This window comes from Lampetra planeri, chromosome 18 (assembly GCF_965212315.1).
Source record: "Lampetra planeri chromosome 18, kcLamPlan1.2.h2, whole genome shotgun sequence".
NCBI lineage: Eukaryota > Metazoa > Chordata > Hyperoartia > Petromyzontiformes > Petromyzontidae > Lampetra > Lampetra planeri.
Genome location: NC_136124.1, coordinates 11,250,200 through 11,275,838, shown reverse-complemented (window position 1 = coordinate 11,275,838; position 25,639 = coordinate 11,250,200). Strand labels below are relative to the sequence as shown.

The 25,639-nt window shown below is 45.4% G+C and overlaps 1 protein-coding gene across 4 annotated transcripts in view; it reads left to right on the top strand.

Moving 5' to 3' along the window:
* Positions 1 to 25,639, top strand: part of LOC144723653 (uncharacterized) — a 52,504-nt gene extending 26,865 nt beyond the window's left edge. For 3 of the 4 annotated variants that reach the window (XM_078602549.1, XM_078602550.1, XM_078602548.1), the window contains exons 10-20: positions 3,984 to 4,045; positions 5,603 to 5,694; positions 7,487 to 7,616; positions 12,984 to 13,130; positions 14,151 to 14,210; positions 14,967 to 15,087; positions 17,815 to 17,907; positions 18,521 to 18,572; positions 20,839 to 20,988; positions 22,521 to 22,602; positions 23,994 to 25,639. In XM_078602549.1, the coding sequence (XP_078458675.1) occupies positions 3,984 to 4,045; positions 5,603 to 5,694; positions 7,487 to 7,616; positions 12,984 to 13,130; positions 14,151 to 14,210; positions 14,967 to 15,087; positions 17,815 to 17,907; positions 18,521 to 18,572; positions 20,839 to 20,988; positions 22,521 to 22,602; positions 23,994 to 24,029 (1,025 nt within the window). In that variant the 3' untranslated portion in view covers positions 24,030 to 25,639. The remainder of the gene's footprint in view (positions 1 to 3,983; positions 4,046 to 5,602; positions 5,695 to 7,486; positions 7,617 to 12,983; positions 13,131 to 14,150; positions 14,211 to 14,966; positions 15,088 to 17,814; positions 17,908 to 18,520; positions 18,573 to 20,838; positions 20,989 to 22,520; positions 22,603 to 23,993) is intronic. The other variant, XM_078602551.1, reaches the window with a different exon arrangement.

Below are 25,639 nucleotides of genomic sequence, written 5' to 3'. Positions count from 1 at the left end.
ACTTAAGTGCCACCGTAGCAAAGAACATACCACGTTGCGGGAAGTCAACAGTGGTTGTCCTATGGGGAGACGCATCAAACATATTTAGTTGTTTTTAATGTTTCCTAACGTGGAATTATTTTTTTTAAATGGAAAGAGGTGGAAAACACAGTTCGAAGGGCAAGAACAGCATCAGCCCCGGGGCCAAATGGAGTCCCGTACAAAGTGTATAAGAACGCACCAGATGACCTGAGGTTCCTCTGGAGGCTTATGAGAACAGCTTGGCAAAAGAAGATAATACCCAAAGTGTGGCGTAGGGCAGGCGGGGTCCTGATCCCTAAGGAGAAGGATGCAGTGAACATCAGCCAATTCCGCCCAATCTCCTTACTGAATGTCGAGGGTAAAATCTTCTTTAGGGTCATTGCCCAGAGGATGGCCGAGTACCTGCAAAGGAATGCGTACGTCGATACATCTGTACAGAAGGCAGGAATATCAGGGTTCTCTGGCTGCTTGGAACATTCCAGCATGATCTGGCACCAGATCCAAATGGCCAAGGTGGAGAAAAGGGACCTCCATGTAGTCTTCCTCGACCTCGCCAATGCATTTGGCTCTGTGCCCCATGAACTCCTGTGGTCTGCCTTCGGATTTTTCCACATACCGGACACCATCACAACCCTGGTGAAGTCGTACTTTCAGGATCTGCAGTTCTGCTTCACCACCTCAGAGTTCACCACCTCATGGCAATGCCTGAATGTAGGTATAATGGCGGGATGTACCATTTTTCCATTGGCATTCATAATGGCAATGGAGGTTATCATCAGATCCTCAAAATGGGTTGCTGGTGGACAGCGAGTTGACTCTGGTTTTCGCCTCCCTCCACTCAGAGCCTACATGGACGACATTACAACATTGACCACCACTGTCCCATGCACCAGGAGACTGCTCAGAAAACTCGAGGATAACATTAGCTGGGCCCGTATGAAGATTAAACCATCCAAGTCACGCAGCATCTCGATTGTGAAGGGAGTACTCTGTGACCTGAAATTCTTCATCGGAGATGACCAAATCCCAACAGTGTCTGAGCAGCCGGTAAAAAGCCTTGGAAGGTGGTATGATGCAAGCCTGAAGGACAAAGACCAGGTGCAACAGCTGCGCAAAGACATCAGTAGTAGCCTACAGTCCATCGACAACACCCAGCTACCTGGAAAGTTAAAGGCCTGGTGTCTGCAGTTTGGTCTCCTACCCCGGGTGTTGTGGCCCCTAGCAGTGTATGAGGTTCCAATCTCAACAGTGGAGAAGATGGAAAGAGGAGTCACGAGCTACTTAAAGAAGTGGCTCGGAGTTCCACGATGCCTTACCACCATAGGCCTCTATGGAGATGGTGTCCTCAAGCTGCCCCTCACCAGTCTAACCGAGGAATTCAAGTGTGCAAAAACCAGGCTCCAGATGACACTGAATGAATCTCGAGACCCAGTGGTGAGCAACAACGCGCCGACCTTGGCAACTGGGCGCAAATGGAGGCCAGGAAAAGCAGTCCAGGAGGCAACAGCAACCCTCAGACATGCTGACATTGTGGGTCATGTTCAGCAAGGGAGAGGAGGCCTTGGGCTAACTAGCCGTGCTGCTTGGAGTAAGGCCACTGCACCAGAGCGGCGGAAGATGGTAGTGCAGGAAGTACGCCATCAGGAGGAGGCTGCAAGGTGGGCCAAGGCAGTCTCTCTTGCCAAACAGGGACAGTGGACTCGATGGGACAGTGTGGAGAAGAGGAAGATCAGCTGGAAGGATCTGTGGGCCATGGAAGCGAGGCGGTTGAGCTTTTCCATCAGAGCAACATATGACGTCCTTCCAACACCAGTTAATCTTCACCAATGGTATGGTGAAGATCCGGACTGTGCCCTCTGTTCCATGCCAGCCAACCTCAGGCACATTCTCACAGGGTGTAAAACAAGCCTCACCCAAGGACGCTACACTTGACGTCACAACCAAGTCCTTAAAAACCTTGCGTCCGCCCTGGAGGACAAGCGAGCTGCCACCAACTCCCTACCACCCCCAGCAGCATCACACCCCTTACGGACGACCTTTGTCCGCGAAGGGGCTAAATCACCGAAGAGCGGCTCTACACCAATAGAGCGAGACCAGCTGCGCTTGGCCCGCGACTGGAAAATGCTAGCTGACATTGGCCGGCAACTTGTGTTTCCTCCGGAGATCGCAACCACCACCCTAAGACCTGACATGGTGCTCTGGTCCCGTTCGCTCAAGAAGGTCTTCATCATTGAGCTCACAGTACCCTGGGAGGACTCAGTAGATGAGGCTTATGAGCGAAAACATCTGCGCTATGCCGATCTAGCTGCCGAAGCACAGCATCATGGCTGGAACACAGAAGTCCGACCAGTGGAGGTGGGCTGCAGAGGTTTTGTGGCAACATCTACAACCAGACTGCTTAGAGACCTGGGAATTAAGGGCCAGAGCCAGCGTTCGGCAATCAGAGCTGTATCGGAGGCGGCAGAAGGCAGCAGTCAGTGGCTCTGGATGAAGAGGAAAGACTCCAGCTGGGCCCCAAAGTGAGAGGGCCAGGAGGTATGCAGTCAACAATGCTTGACTCAGGGAGGAGGACTCCCCTGCCATGCATAGTCCCATGGGATGTTGGCTATCAACAACAAGGCAACTCCTATGACTAATTGGGAATGGGACGCAAGCGTAGGATTGATCACCCTGTCGCTGGCCGCCTTTGGGGAGGGTGTATAGTATGAAAGGCCGAAACACCCTAGGACCCAAAGGTTCACTACTGACGATGCGCTCCCCAAATTTCACCAGGCTCACTGTTCATGAACTCTTGGAAGTGCCTGCACAAAGGATAGTAACATCTCATCCTGTGTTCTTTGGAAGAATAATGAGACTGGCCTCCGCAATGGGAATATGGAATTGTCACCACTGGCTCGGGAACGTGAGAGAGAAATAAGTGCTGCCGAGTTTGCTTGGCCTGTAGACCTGATTTTTGAATCTCTATGCGTTAACTGTGTTTGCCGACTCTATGTGTTGCATTACATTACATTTCCAAAAGATTTGCTCAATTTTGTTTTCTCAAACTATTTGTCTCTCTAAAATTTCACCAGGCTCTCATAGGGCCATTCGATCTTCTTTCCCTCGGTCGCTTTGGGGGTGGATTCATTGACATGCTAATTTCTGTACTCCAACAGCTGCCCCAGCAGACCCACCTCTCTCTCCGCCCCTCTCTCTATTTAAGGCCTCGACACAGAGGCATTGGGTATCTGTGTGTCTATGTTGTGTGTCTTTGTATGTCTGTGTTGTCTCTCTGCTTGTGTGTCTGTCTGTGTGTCTTCGTGTCTGTGTTTTGTCTCCCTCTCAAATTTAGTTCTACCTGATGACGGTTGCTTGTGTTGCAATCGAAACATCGTATTCTATTATTTATTTATTTTCTTTCTACGTGACTTTGCCGAAAGAACCAAAGAGTACATAATTTTAGCCCAGAATCTTTCTTTTACAGCTACAATATGGATGGTTCTCACAAATGTATGGCAAGAAGCATGATATATCGGCGAATATAAAGGGCACCCATTTGGCCAATAATAGCGTTCATAAAATTTGATGACTTACAGTAATAATGATGAGGCTGTAATTTTCTCCACGTCTTCTCTAACAAACCATAATTTGTGATTTTGTCATTTTCATTGGATAAATCTAAAGACACTGATTTTTTTTTTAACCATTACATTTTGTAATCACAGGTAACATGATTTATAATACAGTACATGGTTTATTGTGTATTTCCAGGCTTGTAAATATTTTGGCATGTAAATAATTGTTCACTGTGCACGAGATAATATCATCCCCTCCTGTCTGCCCTCTGTGCTCTGAAGGAGGGCCGTCGCCCGGAATTATCGGCCAAATATTAATTTTTTCCTCTTCAGACCTTTTTCCATTCTAAAGAGTGCTTTTGATTAACGTGTTCTGTTCTTGTTACGTTGTCTGTATTTGTGGCTTAGCTGTGCTGCAGTTGGACAACTCTCTGGTCGATTTGGAGACTCTGCAAGCTCTATACGAGAATGTAAGTTTTGTTCATCCGCTTGACGCATGTGTCCTGCGTCTCCTTGGAATAACGGAATCAGAATCTTTATTTAACGTGGTCAGGTATTCCACGGCTCCCCCACCTCTCACTTGGCTCTGTACAGTGCGAAAGAAGTTCAACATACACACATGTAATGATTCTAGTCTACAACTCTGATGCACTCCTATCGCTCTCTATGTGCTGTGAAGAAGGGACTTTGCCCAAAATGTCGCCGGTATATATATATTTTTAGGGCCACAGTATTATTGACAAATATGTTGGAATTGTTTGTTAAGTATTCTGTACGATCACTTAAGAGTCCACATTCAGTACCATACAGCCTTCATACAAAGGCAGTCACTGCATCGTGCTCTCAGATGCGCTTCTGCAGCCGTCTGCAACGCTCTTCAAACATTCGGAAGCCACTGGAGATATGCACTTTTCAATCTAAATTGAAAACTCATTTCTTGAGAACTTTTTTGTTTGTATTTAGTTTGTTGTTCCCCCACAACTCTGATTAGCACGGTTGGCTACGTACAGTGCGAAAGCAGTTCATGATACATACACCAGGAGAATAAATAACTATGATTTAACAAATGTTTACTTATCAATTTCTTAATCTGCACAGTTAAAATTGTTTAAATTTTCTGTGCCTATTCATATTACACCACCGGTATAATAAAATAACTACCTGGCCTGGTATACAGGTGGTGGATTTGTGGATTCGATCCTGACTGATGCATGTATGTGTGGAGTTTGCATGGTCTCCCAGGCGGGCATGTGGTTTTTTTCTCCAGGTTTTCCATTTTTTCCTTCCACATCTAGAAACACGCATTTAGAGTGTTTGGCTGCTATATATTTCCACCACGATAAGCCACTTCGTTAGCTATCATTTATGGCCAGGCCGCTTAAAAAAAGCTTAATTACTCATTGTGGCCTTACCTGGTAAAATAAAAAATAGTTAATAGAATAAGATGCAGGCTCCTCTACGTGGTGTGATTCCTAGATTATCCAGGGTCTCCCACCACCCTGTGGTCGGTGTCTTCTTGCTACACGCCGCTGAATGGCGCCGCAGCATTAATAGTTGAGCCTTGCATGTAAGACCAGGCAATACGGCAGCATTTTTCCAATGAATCACGCTCTCCTGGTGAGGTTTGGAGAAGCCAATACAGGGTCAGGATTTTCTCATTTAAACATTCTTCTCTAAAATGTTGCTCCTGATGCCCCCTGAGGTTATTTAGAATTTTATCACTTTCCAACCAAGGTTGAAAGCATTTATGCGCTCATTAGCTCTCCGTGCATTTGTCCTATAACGGTTGGGGGGGGGAAGGCACGATAACACCCTTAACAATGATGCAATGTGAATGAAACCAAAGTGTAAAGTTGCGGGGCCATTATTGACTCACTCTTTTGAAAACCGGCCACATTTATGCCACGGGTGTTTCTGTTCGAAGCGGCACATTTATGCCACGGGTGTTTCTGTTCGAAGCGGCACTGGAGGGCACGTGAAGTTGATGCTGTTTGTAAAAAACAATGTTTTGCTTGCAATTTCATCAGAGAGGTGAAAAGGAAGAACTGGGAAAGATTGAGCAGTTTGTAACGTCTAAGCAGGGCGTGGAGGACACAAGGCAGCTGGATAAGCCTGAACAGTAAGCGTCTTCCTCCTTGTGCCATCTACCAGTGCTTGTATACATTGAGTTCTTGTCTAACTCCTCCAACTTCTTGGTTCTTTCGGTAAAGTCACGTAGAAGGGAGATAATAAAATAATAAAAATAAAACATAATAAAATAATACAATTCTCACGACGTTTCGGCCACAACGCAAGCATCCGTCCTCAGGTGAAGAACAGGTCTGTCGGAAAGACAGCATCTGAATGAACACCACCATGCTTGGCAGCGTATATTTAAGCTGGGTTAGGGGGGGAAGAGCGCCTTGACTTTACCGAAAGAACCAAGACGATGAATCCCTGCAGTCACGAAAGCTTTAAATCGAAGTTTAACTCCTCCAAGTCAAACCCAGTGGCGTAGCGGCGTGGTTGCCATGGGCCCTGTAGTCTATGGGCCAGAGTACACTTATTGCTACTACACAAGCTAGCAAAACTTAGTATTTACGATTTCTTTATTTGGCTAATATGACTGAGTGGTTATTGCATAATTCACTTTTATTGACCGCTTGGAAAAATTGGAACCTCTCAAGTTATCTCCACTTCAGGCGGTATAGACCAGTGAAGTGTTTAACACGTGTAGGCTTTCGCGACCAATATTCATAATAAACGTTTTTTGGGTTAGATCGCGTTATTTATAAATGTGTCGTAACCCTCCACCACCCGACTCGGCCGATCGGCAAAAAAGTGTCACGTTGACAAAAGACAAATAGTTCACTTCAAATCGTTGCACCTGATGAGTTCAATGATGCCATCACCCTGCTGCTGCTCTATTTAAGACCGGGAGCTAGAGGGGAGCCTCACCATTCTGGCGAATTGCCCGATGATGCTGGATGCAATTACCAGCGAAACGTCGTACTCAAAAAATTGTAAATGTTGTGGTTTCACGCTTCAACACACCGATGGGCTAAAGTAGTGAACTATTTGTCTTTTTGTCAACGTGACACTTTTTTTACTGATTGTCCGTGTCGGGTGGTGGAGGGTTACGACACATTTATAAATAACGCGATCTAACCCAAAAACGTTGATTATGGACAAGTGAAATATCTTCTCTGGGCTCATGGACTCCTGAGACAAGGCATGAAATGGGGCCCCCTGTCCAATTTCCCATCCCCTTGGGAAGCCTGGTGCCTGAGCCCCTCTGGACCCATAGGTCCTTGTGCAGTTGTACCGCCTGCACACAATGACTACTTCTGCTGGTCAAGAGTGAGCGTCTCCCTGGTCAGTCGAGCATCACCATTGGTTGCCCTGAGCCAGTGGTGGTAATTCCACATTCCCATGGTGGCCGCCGATCTATATCTATTTTTTATATTTATAGAGGGCCTTCACTCAAGGCGCTTGACATAAGCTTCCAAAACGGTGACAGAATGGAGGTGATGTAGATGGCAGGGGGCGTACAAGCATTGAGGAATGAGTGACAGCGTTAGATGGTATTTAGGGATCGCAAAAGGGTAGGGGAGGGAGGGGAATGAGTAGAGGGGTGAGGGGATAGAATGGGCAAGAGAGAAGAGGTGAGGCTTTAAGAGAGGAACAGAAGGAGGTTAAGGAGGGGGACTGCTTAATGTACAAGGGAAGTTTATTCCAGTGGAGGGTGCAAGGAAAGAGAAGGATCAATAACAGGATTGGACACAGCGAGAAGGAGGGGATGGAGAGCGATAGAGAATATTGGGAACGATGGAAACACTGTAGAACCATAGCCAATGCAACGTTTGATTTTTTTTTTTCAAATAAAAACAGCCTTGCGCGTTCCTTAACCGCCACGTGTGTTTCTTCGTTAGGTTCCTGTACGAACTGTCGCAGATTCCCTGCTTTGTTGAGCGGGTTTTCTGCATCGTCTTCCAGTCCACGTTTACGGAGCTCATCAAGTCGATACACTGCCGGCTCGAGTTGGTGCATCGCAACAGCAAGGTAAGGGGGGCTCAAGCGGCACCTTACAGTCACTATCATTCCATGCTGGAGGTGACCCGACGGCTCACAGAGGTCAGAGCGCCTAGCTGTTACCACTGAGGTCCTGGGTTCGAATTCAGCAGCCCCACCCTGTGATTGTCTCAAATGTAGAGAGTTGATTGTCTTGCCCCATTCACCAAATCAAACTAAACTACTTTTATTTTACCAGGTAAGGCCCACTGAACGATATTGTTCTTTTTCAGAAGCAACTTGGCCACAATTGATAGCCCAACGAAGTGGCTTATAGCGTGAAAATTTATCGCCACCAAATACTTAAATGCATGTTTCTAAATGTGGAGGGAAAAACCGGAGAACCCAGAGAAAAATCTAAACGACCACAGGGAGAACATGCAAACTCCAAATATACAGCAGGTGTCAGGGTCGGAATCGAACCCACGACCTTCTGAGACCAGGTGGGAAAATTGCTCACTGTACTATGTGGATCTGAGGTCACTTTAAAGAGGATCTCGGGTAACTCTGTGATGTCCGCTTCTGTGGACCGTTCTCTAACAAGAGGGAGTGGGTTTGCATTGTTCTGCGAGACATCCAAATGAATTATCGTTGCTATGACGCCAGTAGCGCAATTGCGCGATTATATTGGAGAGTAAGACAAATGCATATGTCAAATATGAATACGTTAATATAACGGTCTCACCGATGTAGCAATGAGAATTAAGAAAATATGTTCAGGTTTAACACTTGGTTTTATACTTCATTTAGGTTTTGGTTATGGGGGTTATATTTTATGTTTATTAAACTTAGGACATATTTATATGTTTGTGAAAAGTTTATGAAGCAAGCCAATATGACATAGTTATTAGTTACTTTAGTCTGTAATGAAATCTTTGATGTAAGCAGATGTACTATGGCCAGTGATTAAACTGTGGATGTAACAAATGGGGCCGTCCATAAATGACGTCACGCGATTTTGGCCCATTTTTGACCCCCCCTCCCCCCCTCGTCACACGGTGTCACAAAAAGTCAGACCCCCCTCAAATATGACGTCACAAAGCTCTGCCCCCCCTCCCCCCCCCCAAAACCATATTTCCATTTTGAAAATAAAACGTGCTTCAAATCACTTTAAACTATTGTCATTGTCGTGCGTATTTAATGTCGCGCTGCACTCTGATGTTGTAGGAGAAAATGTATTAAAAGGAGGCATTGGAATGCTGAAATTTAGCATAAAATTAAAATATTAAAAGTAATTATAACTATTAAAAAATACTTGAAACTTTGTAGTAGAACGAAGCAAAATGGAGAGTACAATTATAAAAATCACATATTCATTCCACAGAATGAAAAGCCCTGGTAGAATCATTAGAATCAAAATGTTAAATAACAATCATTCAAAAAATTTACAAAATGTATGCTTCTCCATTCTCCCATGGAGAAGCAAAATGCTCCTTCATAGAATAAAAAAACAATTTATTTTTTGCACGTGAAATACTAAATCGTGCACACAATATACTGAATCGTGAGCGGTTAAAATTTACTTTCATTTCCATAAGGGAACTCCGTAGTAAAATTAAAGATCCTATATGGTTAAATTAAATATTGATTTAAAGCTTTCGTGACTGCAGGAATCCATACTCTTTGGTTCTTTCAGTAAAGTCATGTAGGTAGAAAATAAAATAAAATAAATAATATATCACGACGTTTTGATCGCAACATGAGCGGTCATCATCAGGTGGGAAAGCATGGTCTGCTGCTGAGGCAGCTGAAACTCAAGCGTTTTTAATATAACGACTGCAATAAAAGTGTATTTTCTCTTTCTGACGAAGTATTATCTATATATATAAAAGGGAAATTTGTGATTGTGTGTCTGTTCAAAATGTTTAGCGTACTTCCCGACATGCAACAAACTTGAAATTTGCCATGTGGGTACTTTCCAGACTGTACACCATGCAAAAATTATAAAAATAGACTTTGGTATATTTTTGGGGGGGAGGAGGGGCGCAATAATCCATATTTTTTGCATGGCAAGTGAGCTGTGACATCACATCTGTCATGTCACCCGCGCATGTGGGAGCGTAACGCATTGTAGGTGTAGTGGTTAGCGCGCTGCCCTACGAACTCAGCGACCCGAGAAAAAAAAGATGTCAGTTTTGTTGCCAGATAGAAGGGTAAAAAACCAATTATCATATTTTTTACTGCCAAATGAGGTTCCAATGGTAGAACGTGTTGTTTATATTTATTTAAAGTTGCGCATTTTGATGTGTCGTCACATTTCTCAAACCCCCCTCCCCCCCTCGTCACACATCGTCACAAATGTCTTGGTGCGTGACGTCATTTATGGACGGCCCCAATAAGCATTTGATGATCCTGTGCTTAAAATAGATTCTTAGACTCACACACGTTGAATTATGCGTGTGATATTTGGACACTTTCTCATGCGTGTAATGCATTGTGCATGCAAGGATTGATTATCTGTCACATACGCAACTGTGCTCTTTAGGCTTGCGGAACAAACGAGACAGAACACACGTGAGAGATGATACCAAAGCGGCAATACTGAATAGATGCTTAATGAGAACCGTGGTGTCAGATTATACATTATCGAATCGTTGGGGAGAGGGGAGTGAACTGTTACAAAATGTAATTCATTACTAAATTTACAATACCTTCAAATAGAAATTCGGAGGCTTGAGAGAAAGAATTAAAGTCTTAAGATTCTGACAAAAACTCGACACCGATACCGATGTGCAGCCCAGTGAGAGAGAGGGTTTGGGATTTAATTCCAGACGACGGGGAGCTGCGACAGAGACGCCACGTTCACCTTGCCTGCTACGAGAGATAGGCATGGCAGGGTGGTAGGGGGGCACTTGAGGCACATGCCCAGTGAATGATGGTTCCTAAGTATCGTGGATTCATTCACAAAATGTTTCTCCTTTGTGGCGCTTGTAAAATCCACAGTGAATGCAGGGTTTCCTTGAGTCAAATTATATGTTTGTGAATTGTAGGCGTTTGATTTTTAGGCACAACATTTTAGACGCAGCATTTTAGACACAACAGCGATTGATTTATAGACACTAACATTTGCTGCATTTACGTTGAGTGAGCTGAACGAAGCAGCAACACAGGCTACGGAAGGAGACGTGGCGGAAATTGATTCGGCCCTATCGCCGCTGATAGGCGAACGGAAAAGACGGCTAGTATCGGATGGTCTTGAGTGTAAGAACTGACTTTTATAAATCACCTTTTTTATTGTGTGAAGAAAACAACTTTCTATATCGCAGTGGTGGCATGCATTGGGAAGGATAACATTTGTGCAAATAGATTTCTATTCACTGCATCAGCATGGAGAGATACGAGCTTGGAATTACACTCGAGAGACCGAAAGAGGGCAGCCGAGAATGTGTGCAGGTCAGTTATGTTATTGAATCTGTTAAGAAATGTCAGTGGGCTTGGGCAAGGATACGTCACGGCTAGAAGGGACGGCGATGGCCAATGACGGTCGAAGGTCAAGAATATGAACGGAGCAGCAGCCCGGGAACGGATCACCTCCATGCGGGTTTCCGCCAGGGCGATGGAGCGATTAAAATTGGCTGGCGTGCCAATACGAGGCCGATTATTACATTGCAAGATCATGAAATGTGGTGTTGGCATGGGGAGGGCTTCATCCAGCAGTGGATTTCCCGTGCCTGATGATGATGATGAAGGGTTAAATGCATTTTAGTTGAAGGAGAAGCTAAATTGTAGACTTGGCAGGGAGCACTGTCATCTTGGAGGGTTTTTTTTGGCACGGATGACAAGAAAGCTAGCACTGCATACCACATTCTATGCGTGCTGCAGTGTGCACCGCACACCACTGTATGGCAGCCACATTTAAACACCCGTAGCAATTATGGCTGCAGCATGCACTTAACAGAGTAAATAAAGTCATTGTCTGGCAAAGAGGAAGACGCTTGGTAATGTTTTCCAGGCGTTACACAAAAGCCTCCGTTTGATGTGGATCCTGTGTCAGAAGCAAGATCTTTTTATGGTTCATGGGTAACTGTCTGCGAAGCTGTTTACACGTTTATCTGCAGAAGGATCGTTCAAACATGATCAGTGTTTGTAAAAGCATTCATACAGTGACGTTTTTGTCAACATTTTAAATATTTATTTCAACATGCATTAGGGTTCCCTTCCCTACAGTTTGCACACTCCTGGAAGCTTATTATGGGTGTGCTTCTGTTTAAGGTTTTGAGAATTTATCTGCCTGGTCTATGCAGATGTTGTAAGTTTTAGATGACGTCATGTTTGGCTGCGTAGGTTTTCTCGGTTGTCCTTGTGCTGCCGTTCGATGCTTTTTCGGGTTGTACCAGTGAGGTTTGTTCATGACGGCGTCTGACGTTTCGCTCCCAACACCTCCGATGAGCGTGGTTGGCTACGTACGGTGCAAAATAAGTTAAACATGCATGCATACGTACGAGCGTAATGTCGGCGAGTATGCCAAACAACACGCGGTGCAACCCCAGAGCACATCTGAGAGCTGTAGGTGCGATTTACAATGAAATGAATACTATTTTGAACTGAAACTGTGACGTTGAAAACTAGTTTTGGATACAAGATACAGCTTGGGAGAGTTGTCATTTCGTGATACTAAAGTGGCACCAAATAAAAACAAACCATAATATAATTTTTAGTCCATGAATTGTTTTGTGATGTAATTTTGTCATTGATCCACTGTATTTGTTCCGGAAACCTACGATTTAAGTTGATTTTGCAGTTATTTGATTGGCATTTAGCGACGCATCAATATGTTGGCTAAAATCGATTGTCACTCTCATGATACGTGCATTCCATCGTGCGAGTAAGAATCGATCACTTGCTCCTTATACAAACGATATGGTAAAGTTCACGATTCGTAAGTGATTTTTGGGTCCGATCGCGTGAGTAAAATGTGTGTCGTAAACCCTCCGCCACCCGATACGGCCAATTAATAAAGTTGTCACTTGAACAGACGTGCCAAGTTATTACTGCTTCAGCAGCACTGGTGCGGTATTGAAGAGTGATCCACGTAATATTAAACAATTGGGTGCGAACGTTTTGATGATAGAAGCAGAATTGTCAGGCAGTTTCCAGAATTGTGAAAATGTCCTTTCAGTCTTGGGGGACGTGTGTTCCACTTACAATGAAGTTCAAATCAGGCTAATGTAACAAACAAATTTACAAACAGGACGAAGGAAAAAAATACAAATGGGGCCATACAATCGAGATAAAAAAACGAAACCTTTGTTGAATCGACTCGCAACTCCGAATCGGCACTGCAGAATTTCATGCCACTATAGATGTGTTTAACTCAACGCTGCAGGATGTTTAACCCGCTGAAATGATCTCGCACAGCTACTGAAGACCAGCGCCGGAGTCCACAAAGTGCTGGGCCTCATTCTTACCTTCGGGAACTACATGAACGGCGGCAACAGGACCCGTGGACAGGCCGACGGATTTGCGCTGGAAATTTTACCCAAACTACGTGACGTGAAGAGTAACGTATGTCCGTGCACGTTTTCGGTCCACATAGTGCAGGTGTTGTAGGTTTCTGTGCGGCTGTGTAGCGGTTAGCGCGTTGCGCCACGAACCCGGCGACCCGTTTTCGATTCCCGCTCACAGCCACTAACACCAGTGACAATTATTTGAACCGGTTCTGAGGCTCCCCTCGTTGAGTACCTGGTGCGGTGTGTAAACATCTGCACTGGGGAGACAAACGCGGCCGGGTATCGTGCTGGCCGCCCACCCCCTCGTGCTGTGCCGGCCTTCATAGGTGCTCGCGAACAACACTTGCCCTAACAGTCTGTTAAGGTGATTCAGGGTATCTTTGTGGGGCGACATGGTGGAGAAGAGATGCTGGTGCAGCAAAGTCCATTGTTTTACTGTTCTAGTCTCTAAAGTCGATGCTCCCTGCCTTCACCAACCCACAATGAATGGCGTGGTGAAGTACTGTATGTATGTAGAACTTCTTTCTTGTGGGGATGCGCTCATCCAGCAGTGGATTGACTTGATTTAAAAATATTGCCGTTTACTTTTTTCTAGTTAAAATAATAGGTGCAGAAACACACGTGACCATGAATTGGTTTGAAAAGGCTCCTCGGATATATACATATGAAGTAAAATTTGGAATTTTAGAATGTCAATGAAATTTTTTGAATTTTAATTAAATAATTATGTTACTCGGTACAATGGTTAGCAGCACGCTGCAATACCGAGATCATCAAACGATGGTGCAAGTTTTTTTTTTGAAATCCTCCCCATCTCTGTCCATCGAAGAGTAATACATATTTATACGACAGTCAATCGGCTGGTCGCGTGTGGTGGGGTAAAGTGTGGGTACTCCCAACTTCTCCATGTCTGGCCAACGTGGAAGAGTAGGCCCTTCCATCAGCAGTAGTGTGAGCAAGCAAGTTGCAAGGCTGCATCTTTATGAAGGTTTAAACAAAGAACAGCTTTCAAAGAACAGCTTTAGAAGTGATAGCTGTATGTGCCCTGATACTGTGTTTGTGTTTTCTCCCTCAGGACAATCGCATTAGTCTAGTCAACTACATCGTGGCTTATTACCTGCAGAACTTCGACGAGGTGTGTGAGTCTTAAGCAACGGGTTACAAGATGGCTACACACTTTTAAAATGGCTAGGGAAAAACCTATGGCCCCACTCCAGGCTAGATACGGCCCACGTGGCTTCGTTGCATACGACCCACGTGGTTTCGTTTCATACGGCCCACTGCCACATTGAAGCCGACCACTTCGTAACATGGTCAACTCGAATTTACGTTCCGATTGACGATTTCACTCCTATGAGGGCAGACATTGCATTTAACGACACATTCATATTAGCCAACTCTAGCAACAGGGCAAAGATGCTTGACAGATGATTTCGCAAAACGCTGCTTTTTTAGACCCTGCCTGTTGTCCGTGGGGGTCTCCAATCCAGTGGATATTGGAGCCAGTCCCAAGCCTGGATAAAAAAGTGACCAATGTAGAAATAAGCAAAAGGTTGCACTTAGAAGAAGACCTGATGCAGGCAGTGATGAGAAGGAAACCGGCACTATTTGGACATATATGTGGGATGGACAACAACAGCAACATTTTAAAATGTGTTGTTGTTGTTCGGGAAAAATGGAAGGAACCGGAAAGAGAGGAAGACCTAACAGAGAATGGCTTGATGACGACATCATAAGAGATTGGTGCCGGAAAGATGTGGCACTACTTGAACATATGGGCACAGGACAGAGGAAAGTGGAATCATTTGACGAAATGTGCAGCAGACACTTACCGGGCTATCTGCCCATGGACCGTGATGATAATGATGCTCCTGCTGTTGTCCCTGGGCAGGACGCTGGGACAGAGCGGAGCATATTCCCACTTCCAGAGCCACAGGAGCTGTTCCAGGCTGCCCAGGTCAAGTTTGAGGACATTCAGAAGGATATGCGCGAGCTCAGAAAGGATCTTAAAGGTAACGAGACCATTTTTAGATTTAAAGCTTTCGTGACTGTAGGGATTCATATTCTTTGTTCTTTCGGTAAAGTCACGTAGAAGGGAAATAATAAAATAATAAAAATAAAGCAACATGTGACTTTACCGAAAGAACCAAGAATACGTAACGCGACCAGTTGTCTTTATTTCGGCGGTTTTATTTTAGTACTTGCGTGGGCAGTAGTGCACAAGAACAATTAATGAAAGAACGCATTCGTCACTGACACTGTGTCCTTCCAATAAAAAATCTATAATAGGTGACATTTTGAGCAATGACCGTCCTTCATAGCATAGTGCCCCTGTGACTTTATAAATCCTGAAAACTTAACACATTCATCGATAACACTGCTATGAAGAAGGGCAATAGCCTGAAACGTTGCCTCGTATATATGTGTTTTTATTTTATGGCCACAGTGTTATTCACAAACGTATTTAGCTTTTGTGCATTATTAGCCTCGGCTTGCCTCACCAAATACCTATATATCACCTTTTAAAACTGTCAAACTGATTTCGATTGAAAGCTTTCGTGACTGCAGGGATTCATATTCTTGGTTCTTTACGTGACTTTACTGAAAGAACCAAGAATATGTCAAACTGGTCTCCAATTAATAAGGTCCAGTCGAGTCAAATTTGAAACTACAAGCTTAAGACCAGAACCTGCATTTCTTGTTTTTACAATCCCATTGTTACAAGTGTGAGAGTGCCATTTTATCCCAATTGTCCAATCGGCGTAATGTGTCAAGAGCTTAAGTATAAGAATAGGTTTTACCCTTTCTTGCAATAACACAGGTGTTAAGATATCAAAACACCAAACTGTAACCTTTTGCAAGGAATCATGTCTGCATTAACCACATATACGTGTGGTGGACATGCAAACAATATGTGATTAACGCAGACATGATTCCTTGTGTAGTGAGCCCAAAGACGATGGATAGTCGGTATTAAGGCAACAGTTTATTCAACAAATAAACTCAACGCAAGGTCCCTACTATGAAGGGCAACGGCCCCTTACACCGGCTACCTGGGGAGGTATGGCCTCTGGGCTATCGTGCCTCCTAATACTGGGACCCACTCGACACTCCGGCTAGGGGCCCTAGGGGAGGCTCTCCTGATCCGACCCAGTCAAGGTCCTTGGGTCCTGACCACTGTCCCACCTCAGTTTCGGCCCTTACAAGGACGTCGGATCTGGGGGTACCAGGGTCCTACTCTAAGCCCAGCCTTCTGTCTTCGACTTGAGGACGACTGCCGAACCCGTTCAGGGGTCCGGCTTTTATACACCTCCTAGGGTCTCTCCGTCCCTGGCCACGCCTCCCTTCCGGAGTGTTCCAGGGGATCCTAGAATATTTCCCCAGCCCCACCCCTCTTGGGGTCTGGGGAACCTCGGTTGCCCACATATCACCTCCTGCTGACGTATGTCCGCTAGTGCTGGTAAGTACACCGTGTGTTCATGGTGTTACACTTGCAAAAGGTTTCAGTTTGGTGTTTTAACATCTTAACACGTGTTTTGTTTCCGGAAAAGGTAAAACCTATTCTTATATTTTGATACTGGCAAGGGGAGGTCCCATGATGAAGGAGCTTAAGTGTTTACTGTCACCTCACCTGGTTTGTGTTGTGTTCACCTCCATACCCTTGATCGTGTTCGCGTTGTGTCTCTGTGGTGGTCTAGCACCATCTTTGATGACGTTAGTGTGGATTGCAATGTTCAGCGGTTTTTTAGATGCAATTTGCAAAAATGACACTATGTAAAATAAATATTATAATCCAGTCAGAGCAGTGCAACTTCCACACCCCGCCCCCCCAATTACCCCGTGTGTTAGAGAACAGATTACAGAAGCAGATATTACAGAGCAACATCTGAGATTCTTTAAGTGACCTCTGGTCTACACTCCAGGGTGGCACCACATTGCCACCTGCTGCTCGACCACTTAATGTTCATCACATGACAGTCAAACTGAAAAATGTGTATTAAGCATTTCCCACCTGGAATTTTACCAACTTAATTACAGCACCAAATCTGAATGTGACGGTTTATTTGTGCAGTAATTGGTGGCCCCCTTTTGATTCCGTATATTTCAGTCTCACGGAGTCCGCTTTCCAGTGCGAGTGTCGATTTGGGTGGTGTGGCTCAGGATTCCGTGTCGCCCCCCCCCTCTCCGCTCTTGAGAGCGTGGGTTCGAATCCAGCTTTCATCTGCCTGCGATTTAAATCGTTTTTTCCGAGTGTTGTGAGTTTACAGTCTCATCCCAGTCGCAAGTGATGCAAACCCCCATCGTATATTACATGAGGGTTTTATTTAACATAATTTGGCAACATTGCAGCTCTGAGACTTTAAATAATGAGTTTGACTGCGATGTCATGAACGTGTTCTCTGTGTAGTGTGTGCGGTGCTCCCTTGTCATTAGAAGGCATCTAAGAATTAGTTCTATTATACCTTCTTCTATGGGCTGTTCTCTGTCAGTCTCATGAACTGTCTACTCTGTACGACTTCCAAGCGGGTGCTTCTTTTCATGACATGACACCGATGAAATAAAAGAGGGATTTTTTTTTCGAGAGAGGGAACTATTCTATAAGCATGTCCATGTGCATTGCCCTCATTTTCTTCGAATGTACAATGTTTGTTTATATTTCCAAGCGGCTGCATGGTATTGCAGTGAATCTGAGAGACGCCTTATTAAAGCAATAGATATTTTCTTTCCCCCATTGAAAGCCTGCGAGTCGGAGTTGAAGAAGGTCTGTAAGCTGTCGAAGAGTGAACACATTGAGCCTTTCAAATCCCACATGGAAGCCTTCACGCACCAAGGTGAGGTCCTGCTCACTCTTTTTACCTCACCAGGCAACAATCCCACGGTCTCCTTCATTGGAAGAGTAGATCTAGGACGATTTGTCAACTAAGTTGATTAACCCTTCTGCCGTTCCGAGACGTTTGCAAGCTACAGGGTGGGTGTCCCATTCGCCGCTGGATCTCCGAACGCGCAAGCGGTTCGCGTTAATTTTACTCGGGAGAGGCGTAGCGCCGTTGTTTTTAAAGACATTGTACTCCCCGCAAAGAACTGTAGCGACACGACCACACTCTATGATAGCTGTCGCCAAACTGTGCCACACGCCCTCCCTCATGGCCTTGTACTTCCTCCCCCATGCAAAACACTCCTTAAAATGAATTCGGCCAAACATCCAAATGCAGGACTCTCTTTAAAGTTAGTCGTGAAATTCTTTACGAGTGTCCTGGATACGTCGATGGCATTATTATTATTATCATCATCATCATTTTAAGTGGAAGATGGGAAACATCCAGTTATAAATCAGGTGACGTAGCGATACCATCTCAACGTGATGCATTTTTTTCGTGACTTTAAGTTTACCTGAAATGAGAGAGTTTGCTTTGTAAACGATTGCTTTTCATTTGTCGTTTGCAGCGAAAATTGACCGAGAAGTTGAAGAGAAGCGTCTACAGGAGACGCAGGCAAGGTGTGTGGAAGCCGCCACTGGCTATGGGCAGCAGAGCCTGGCGGCGGTGGTGGTGGTAACTGTGCTCGCCTGTAATCGAGCCCCTGTGTGTGGAGGGCACCGAGGGTTGGTGGGTCGCACAGATGTTGCGAAACCCCCTTCCCGTGGGTGTCGAGGAGGTGTCATCGCCAGGAGAGTGCAGTAAAGCATACATACGTAGCGAGTCCAACTGAGTCGCAGACGTTATCTTAGGAGCAACACTATTTATTTACACAACGGTACATAACATAACACAATCTACACTCGGGTCTCTGATGCCCGTCTAACCACGCTACGGCAGAACTAAACACGGTTCGCTATTCCGGCCCGGACCACGAGCTGGGTCCCGGACCGCGTGGCTACAGGCTTCTCCCCGACGTGGATCTTCGTAACACCAGCATACAAAGAACCTCGTATGCAGCCCCCGGGCTGGGGCTGGCTCCGCCCCTCGCCCCGCCCACCTTCCAGGCCTCTCGACCTCCTTCTCGAAGGTTCCCGAGAGCTCCATTGGACCACGTGACCGCCCCGCGGCCCCCGTCCACCGGTGGCCTCCCTCCAATATCATCCGGTCACGTGTCGGCAGGTCAACCAGCGTATCATGCCCCAACGTAACCCTGGCTGGCTGACGCTCCCTCTCGCTCCCTCACCGGGAGCCTGCACCGCACACTGCTCGCGGTGCCTCCGCGCTAACCAGCGCTCAGCCAAGCCTCGCCAGGGCTAATACTACATCCCGTAACCCCGGGCTGCCCATAATGACAACACATTATCCGCCGTGGCTTCGTAAGCCCCGGCACCATACAGTGACAAGCACAGTCACTACAAATGTGAACTACACCTCTTCTGTCTTTGAGGTAGTGCTTCCCCCTTACACTTGTGGTTTTCTCCAGGTGCTCCGATATTCTCCCATGTAAACGCTCATGAATTGGCCGTGAACACCTTAATGTATAGAGGACTGCAGAGCTTGGGCAAATGTCGGCACCAGCTTATCGCGTGGCTGTCCTCTTGCTCGCCTGCGGTTTCTCCCTGCACCTCTGAGTCGTTTTCTGTCTATGAGAGCGAGCGAATACTGTGCATCGGCAGCGGTGCGTTGCAAGTCGAAATTATCATCGTCGGAGATGAGCAATTAGTCACTTCAGCAGGGTAGCACTTTTAAATCTGGATTGAAAACCCATTTCTGTAGAACTGCTTTTTGTGTTTAGTTTGTTGTTCTTCGCCGCACCTCTGATCAGCACGGTTGGCAACATACGATGCGAGAGAAGTTCAACATGCATATAATGATTCTGTGTTGAACAAATTATTTAATGATGCTGCTGCGTAGAGTGCAGTCTCAAACTCTTATACACTTTTATCTCTAAAACATACAACAACAACAACTGCCATTCGCCACTAAGTGGTGGTGACGTCACCACGACGCTTGTGCCAGGCCATGTGCACCTTGAGGCCACGTGAAGTGTCGTAAAACATACATACACTCTTATACATGTATTAACCTGATGACTGATAGAATGTAGCATGGGTATTATTCTCAGCCTGCGACAAAATCGCCCCGCAGTGCTGCCGATCTCATCGGACCTCGGGAGCCAAGCCTGGATAAATGCTTGCGTTGGTGACCGCCATGCACAAACCAGGTGTTGTAGACTTGGGGGCGAAGTTGTGGGCAGCAGTGGGCAGTATGGCCACAATCCGTTGTTTTGTACTTTTTTGCTCCTACATCTATGCATCCTTGTCTTCATCAAAAGCACACGGATAGGAATGGAAAAGTTTAGTCAAGTAAGTGCAACAACTAACGGAGGTGTGAATGCCCTCATCAAGCAGTGGATTGACGAAAGTGGCTGTGTGTGTGTACATGATTATCAGGCAATACTTTCGTTTGGTCTACTGTGCGCCGTGCGGACATCGCACCATCTGGACGTTGTGGGCACTGCAGTGGCGAGATGTTAACTCCCTTGCCTGATATACAGGAGGTCGTAGGCTCAATCCCGACCCTTGACACCTGTATATTTGGAGTTTGCATGTTCTCCCCGTGGTCGTGTCGTCCTCTGGGTTTTCCCTCCACGTTTAGGATCATGCGTTTAGAGTATTTGGCTGCTGTAAATTTCCACACGATAAGCAACTTCGTTGGGCTATGATTTGTGGCCAGGTCACTTCTGAAAAAGAGCTGCATAGCTCAGTGGGCCTCACCTGGTAAAATACAAATTAGTTTAGTTATTGAGTCGTCCGCTGCGGGGTGTCCTCTCATGCGTGGCAGCTTCCTGGACACGGCCGCCTTTTTTTGCTTCAAGCCGAAGTCGGGGGAGAAGGAGGTGACCCCCTCGCATTTCTTCTCCGTGTGGCTCGAGTTCTGCTCGGATTTCAAGGAAAACTGGAAGAAGGAGAATAAAGTGATCGCCACCGAGCTGTAAGTCCCTCTGCCCCCCGGCCCTGTCCTGGCACGTTGTCGTTCTCTCCAGGCTATAAGATGCTCGTGAAGGTAAAATGCACCCCTAACTTTTGGGGTCGTTTATGAAAGAAATCGTTTTTTTTTAAATCGGGAGAATGCAGTACTATTCTTGCCGAAGATGTGTACTAGTAGCTGCTTGAACACGGTGAGAGACGTCTTGCGGAAGATGAGTTTGAATCGCTCGTGGCAGGGCCATCGTCTGGAAGATGAGTATGAACAACTGGGTCAAAGCGCGTCTTTTGGAAGGCGATTCATTCTGTGGATTATAAGATGCACCCCCGAACCTTGGCTTTAAGATACGGGGGTGGGGGTGGGAGTCTCCTAACCTCGGAGAGTACGGTGATAAAATGTGCTTATATATAGCGCGATTCAGGGCACTTGCCAATAAAAAAAACAACACTCAAACAGCCGTTGGCCAATCAATGCAGCTCAACGGTAAGCCAACTGAAACCAAAATGTTTACAAACATTTTACCGTAAAGATTTAATTGTGCCAACAGCATTTCTGATATGACTTGGGATCGAGTTCAAGAGGCAGGGGCAGGGAAGGAGCTTCATAACTTGAAGCCCTCGCCCCTTTGTTGGGATATCATGCGTTATAAGCGCAACCCTTTACTGTAACTAGATTACAAAAATGAAGGCAGGTACCAGTAATGAGGTATTGTTACTCAGTTTGCAGTGTGTGTAATCACGTGACCATTAACTTGGCATGCACCAGTTGATCAACCTTTTGATGACTGCGATTAGCGTATGTGTGATATTCACTTTATCGACAATCCTCCAAAACATTGGCCTCCGATTACCGACGCTCCAAAACCCCGTGACATGAGTTCGATTCCAGCTCAAGGCCAACATCAGTCACGATTATTTTAACTGATCCTCCCCGAGATCAGCTCAGCCTCAAATGAGTACCTGGTGCAGTGTGTAAACATTGGCACTGGGGAGACGATGACAGCCGGGCGTGGTGCTGGCCACCCACCCCCTCGTGTGCGGTGACAACCTTCGTAGGTGCTCACAGCACTTGCCCCAGAAGTAAGTTAAGGCTATACGGGTGATTATTGTCTTCGTGACTAATGAACCCATAACACCTCGGTCTGTCCTGTGACGTCATGTCAGCGAGCCTTGGATACTTCACTTCCACTGAGTGGTGAATGGCGACTGTTTTTGTTATTGACGAGGTTTGTATTACTTTATTGATACGGGGCACGAGTTGGGGTTGCTTCTTACCTTCCGAGGCATCTTACCATCCAGAGAATACAGTGTACATTTTTTTTAAACTGCAAGAGAATGTTGGCATGTCATAGACAAATGTCGATGGTTCTACTCTTTATGGCAATGTTGCCGATGATAACCAAGAGGTCGTCATCGATGCCCGTTGCAGCCGGTGTCCAGCATATCGCCATCGCCGCCTTTCCCCGTGTCCAATTCCCCCCCCCCCCCCGCCCAGGCGATTGTTTCGTTTGTGACTCATCGTCCGTGTGTCTTGTCTAGGTTGAGGAAAGCCAAAGAGAGCGTGAAGCAGAAAATCAGCGAAATGAAAGCCATCACCGCAGAGAAAAAGACCTCGGGGCTGGTATGGGATTTTTTTTTATCTCCCCATCTTTGCGTGCCTCCACTGTGTCCGATTGGGGAAGCATGTGCGCATTTGAAATTGTGATTACTATATGATTATTATTATCCTCGGATCTTTGTAGCTTCGCACAGGCCACTGTGGTATTCTTCTAAAAAACCTTTACCTCTTTATTTAGCTTAACTGTGAATCTCTTGGGAGTGTATATGATGGAAAACCTTAGATCTGCTTGTTCCCCTGGATAACAGGATTCGTGGCAAGGATAACAACAAAATAAGAGCCATTCTGCTGCGTTTAGATGGTTTTAAAATAATATCCTTGTTCCTGTGCTGCCTGCTTTGGATTGCCCGTGTAAATAACAAGGCTGAGTCATCCAATTTGCTTGTAATGAGGCAGGGGAGGGTGGGATAGAGCTGTAGCGCATTTACTATAAATACAGTGATGTCAGTCCGATTCTCAGCCGTGGTTAGCATCAGTGGTGAGTGATATCTGAAACTGGTTCTGGGTCACCCCTCACCAACCCACTCTGACCACCGTGGTGAAGTATATTCCAAAGTATATTCCAAATCCATCCATGGATTGATGAAGCTGTAAATTGAGACGGATGCAACGATCCATTGAGTTGTTGATGAAAACCAATTTTTATGCACGTGATGCCCGTGTGCGTCAAGTCATGTTCGTGAAGTGATCGTTCATGATTTGTGCAACTGGTGTATTTTAAAATGCTCCAGTTACATTTTGAACGACACTGAAAAACGAGAAATAATACAAACGAGCCTGTGAAAAAATGAGACCGGTGAATCCGTCCTTCACTCGAATAGCGGCGTTGAATCGTGGCGATCCGTCATATCATCTTGGAGATGAATTGTGGGTGCCATGCCCAGTAATCCGATTGGGTGAAACCGCGGAAAAATCGGAAGGTCAAATTGCAGTCTGAGCATGACTCGGCACGCAGTCCCTCCGATCGGATAGATACAATGGAGGGACTGCGTAATCCACACGTACGTGTGTGTTTTCACGCTCCTTTCGGTCGTGTTAATTTATTTTCTGCAGTCCGATTCAATAATTCACTCTTGAGAATTATAATTTGTAATGTACATTTTTTTTCCCTATAAATGTGGAAAAACTGAATGTGGTGATGCTGCTTTGGCAATGGTGCACAAACATAACAAAAAAGCAACATTCGTCAATAACAAAATTTATTAGACGACGTTTCAGGCAATGACCCTTCTTCATAGCACATACATGTGAAGGAAGAAATGTCACCCTTATTTTTATTTTAAAGCCACTGTTATTGACGGAACGTGTTAATTTATTTAAATTTTTTTGAGTATGAGATGTGGCTTTTTTTTACACATTTTCTACTTTTCTCTGCACCTGTGTGTTTCTCACAGAAAGCAAACATCCACAAGAAGATGTCACTCCAATGAGACGTCGAGGCTTGACGATTCCCGCGGTCCCCCCCCCCCCCACACACACATACGAGTGTATCATCACCAGCTCCCACAATACAGGTCATATCGCGTTTTGTTTTTACTCGCTAACAATCCTCGTGAAATTCCACGTGTAGAACCCGTCCCTGACCACTTGTACTTTTATTATCTTTGTCGTGCAAATAATTTTATTTTCGTTAGTTGCGTACATTTATCCTGCCCGCCAGTGTCTCTCCTTACCGACGTAACTAAAACTGCGTTACACTTACCAAAAGGGGTTCCATGAAAGGTGAGACACGACCCAAAAGTATATTTCATGTTATTTTACTTTTGTAATCAAACACAACTTTGGTCCACAGCGATGTGACAGTTCAAATTTGAATTTACAAAAATGTCACATTCACCTTTACAACCCATTTTAACTGACTCGTGATTAAATCCTGCGGCGAAGAGTTTGGCATTGTGCAGTGTAAGCCGACCTCGATTGGTTTAACTTGGCCACCTCCCAGCATGACACTGGGTGGCAGTGATGTCGCTGTGGGGCCGGCTCCCACATACCCACACTGCACCATGCATTGTGATGTTACCTCAGTACTACCTCCCACAATGCGCCGCACATCGTCATGTAGCGTTAGTACCTGCTCCCACAATGCACCGCGCATTGTGATGTAACTGTAGTACAATTTCCCACAATGCACTGTGTGCGTCATGACCTAGACGTATTTAATGGTATGGAAATCGTACCGCAGTGACATCGCTGGAGGGCGCTATTCCAGAACTCGTAACAGTAACGTGACCACGACTTTAATTCTTTCTTATCATTTGCGAAGATTAAATCTGATGTGTGACAGCCTGGTACAGAGAGCTTAGGTTACTAATTTGTAAAACAATACCCATTTGTGTTTGGCTTGTGTCTCCCTTCAGCGAAGGATGCAAGCGATAAGAGGACAGGAAGTGGTGTAAAGAGAAACATGTATTTTCGCAACTCGTGTGAGATTGGGTCAGCCTGTAGGGTAGGGTCATGTGTACATACATTGCATTGTTATCAAAATACCGTAACACTTTCCCAACTCACAAATCGTTTATTGTTACCGTGTGACATTGATTTTGTTCTTTTACAGAGGAATGTTTGGTGGTTTCACCATGATTTCACCGAGTCGAACACTTGCGATTATTGTGAATAAGTATGTAAACACAGTTGATTGTACAAACGCGAAGTGCAAACTATGCAAATGAAATATCGCGGCTGATTTTTCCAGGCTATTGTCAACCCGAAATAAACTACTGAGTGCTGTGCCTACAAATGTATTACATAGCCAAAAACAATTGTAATTAAATCCAATGGGCCGGTATGTAAAATTACTTTAATATGACCTAGCATTTTATATTTATAATTGCACCGTGCATTATTTCTATCACTTTGTTATATTTACGTCTGTGTATCTCGATGCCTTCCTGCGGCGCATGTTACTCGTCGGAGATGAATTAGACGTCGCTCAATCGAAATCTCACGTTTACAGCAACGTTACGTTTAGGGATCTCTCTCGCCTGTGGCTATGTTATGTTTGCGAATGCAGTATTTAAATAAAAGCTTATTATGTTACCAT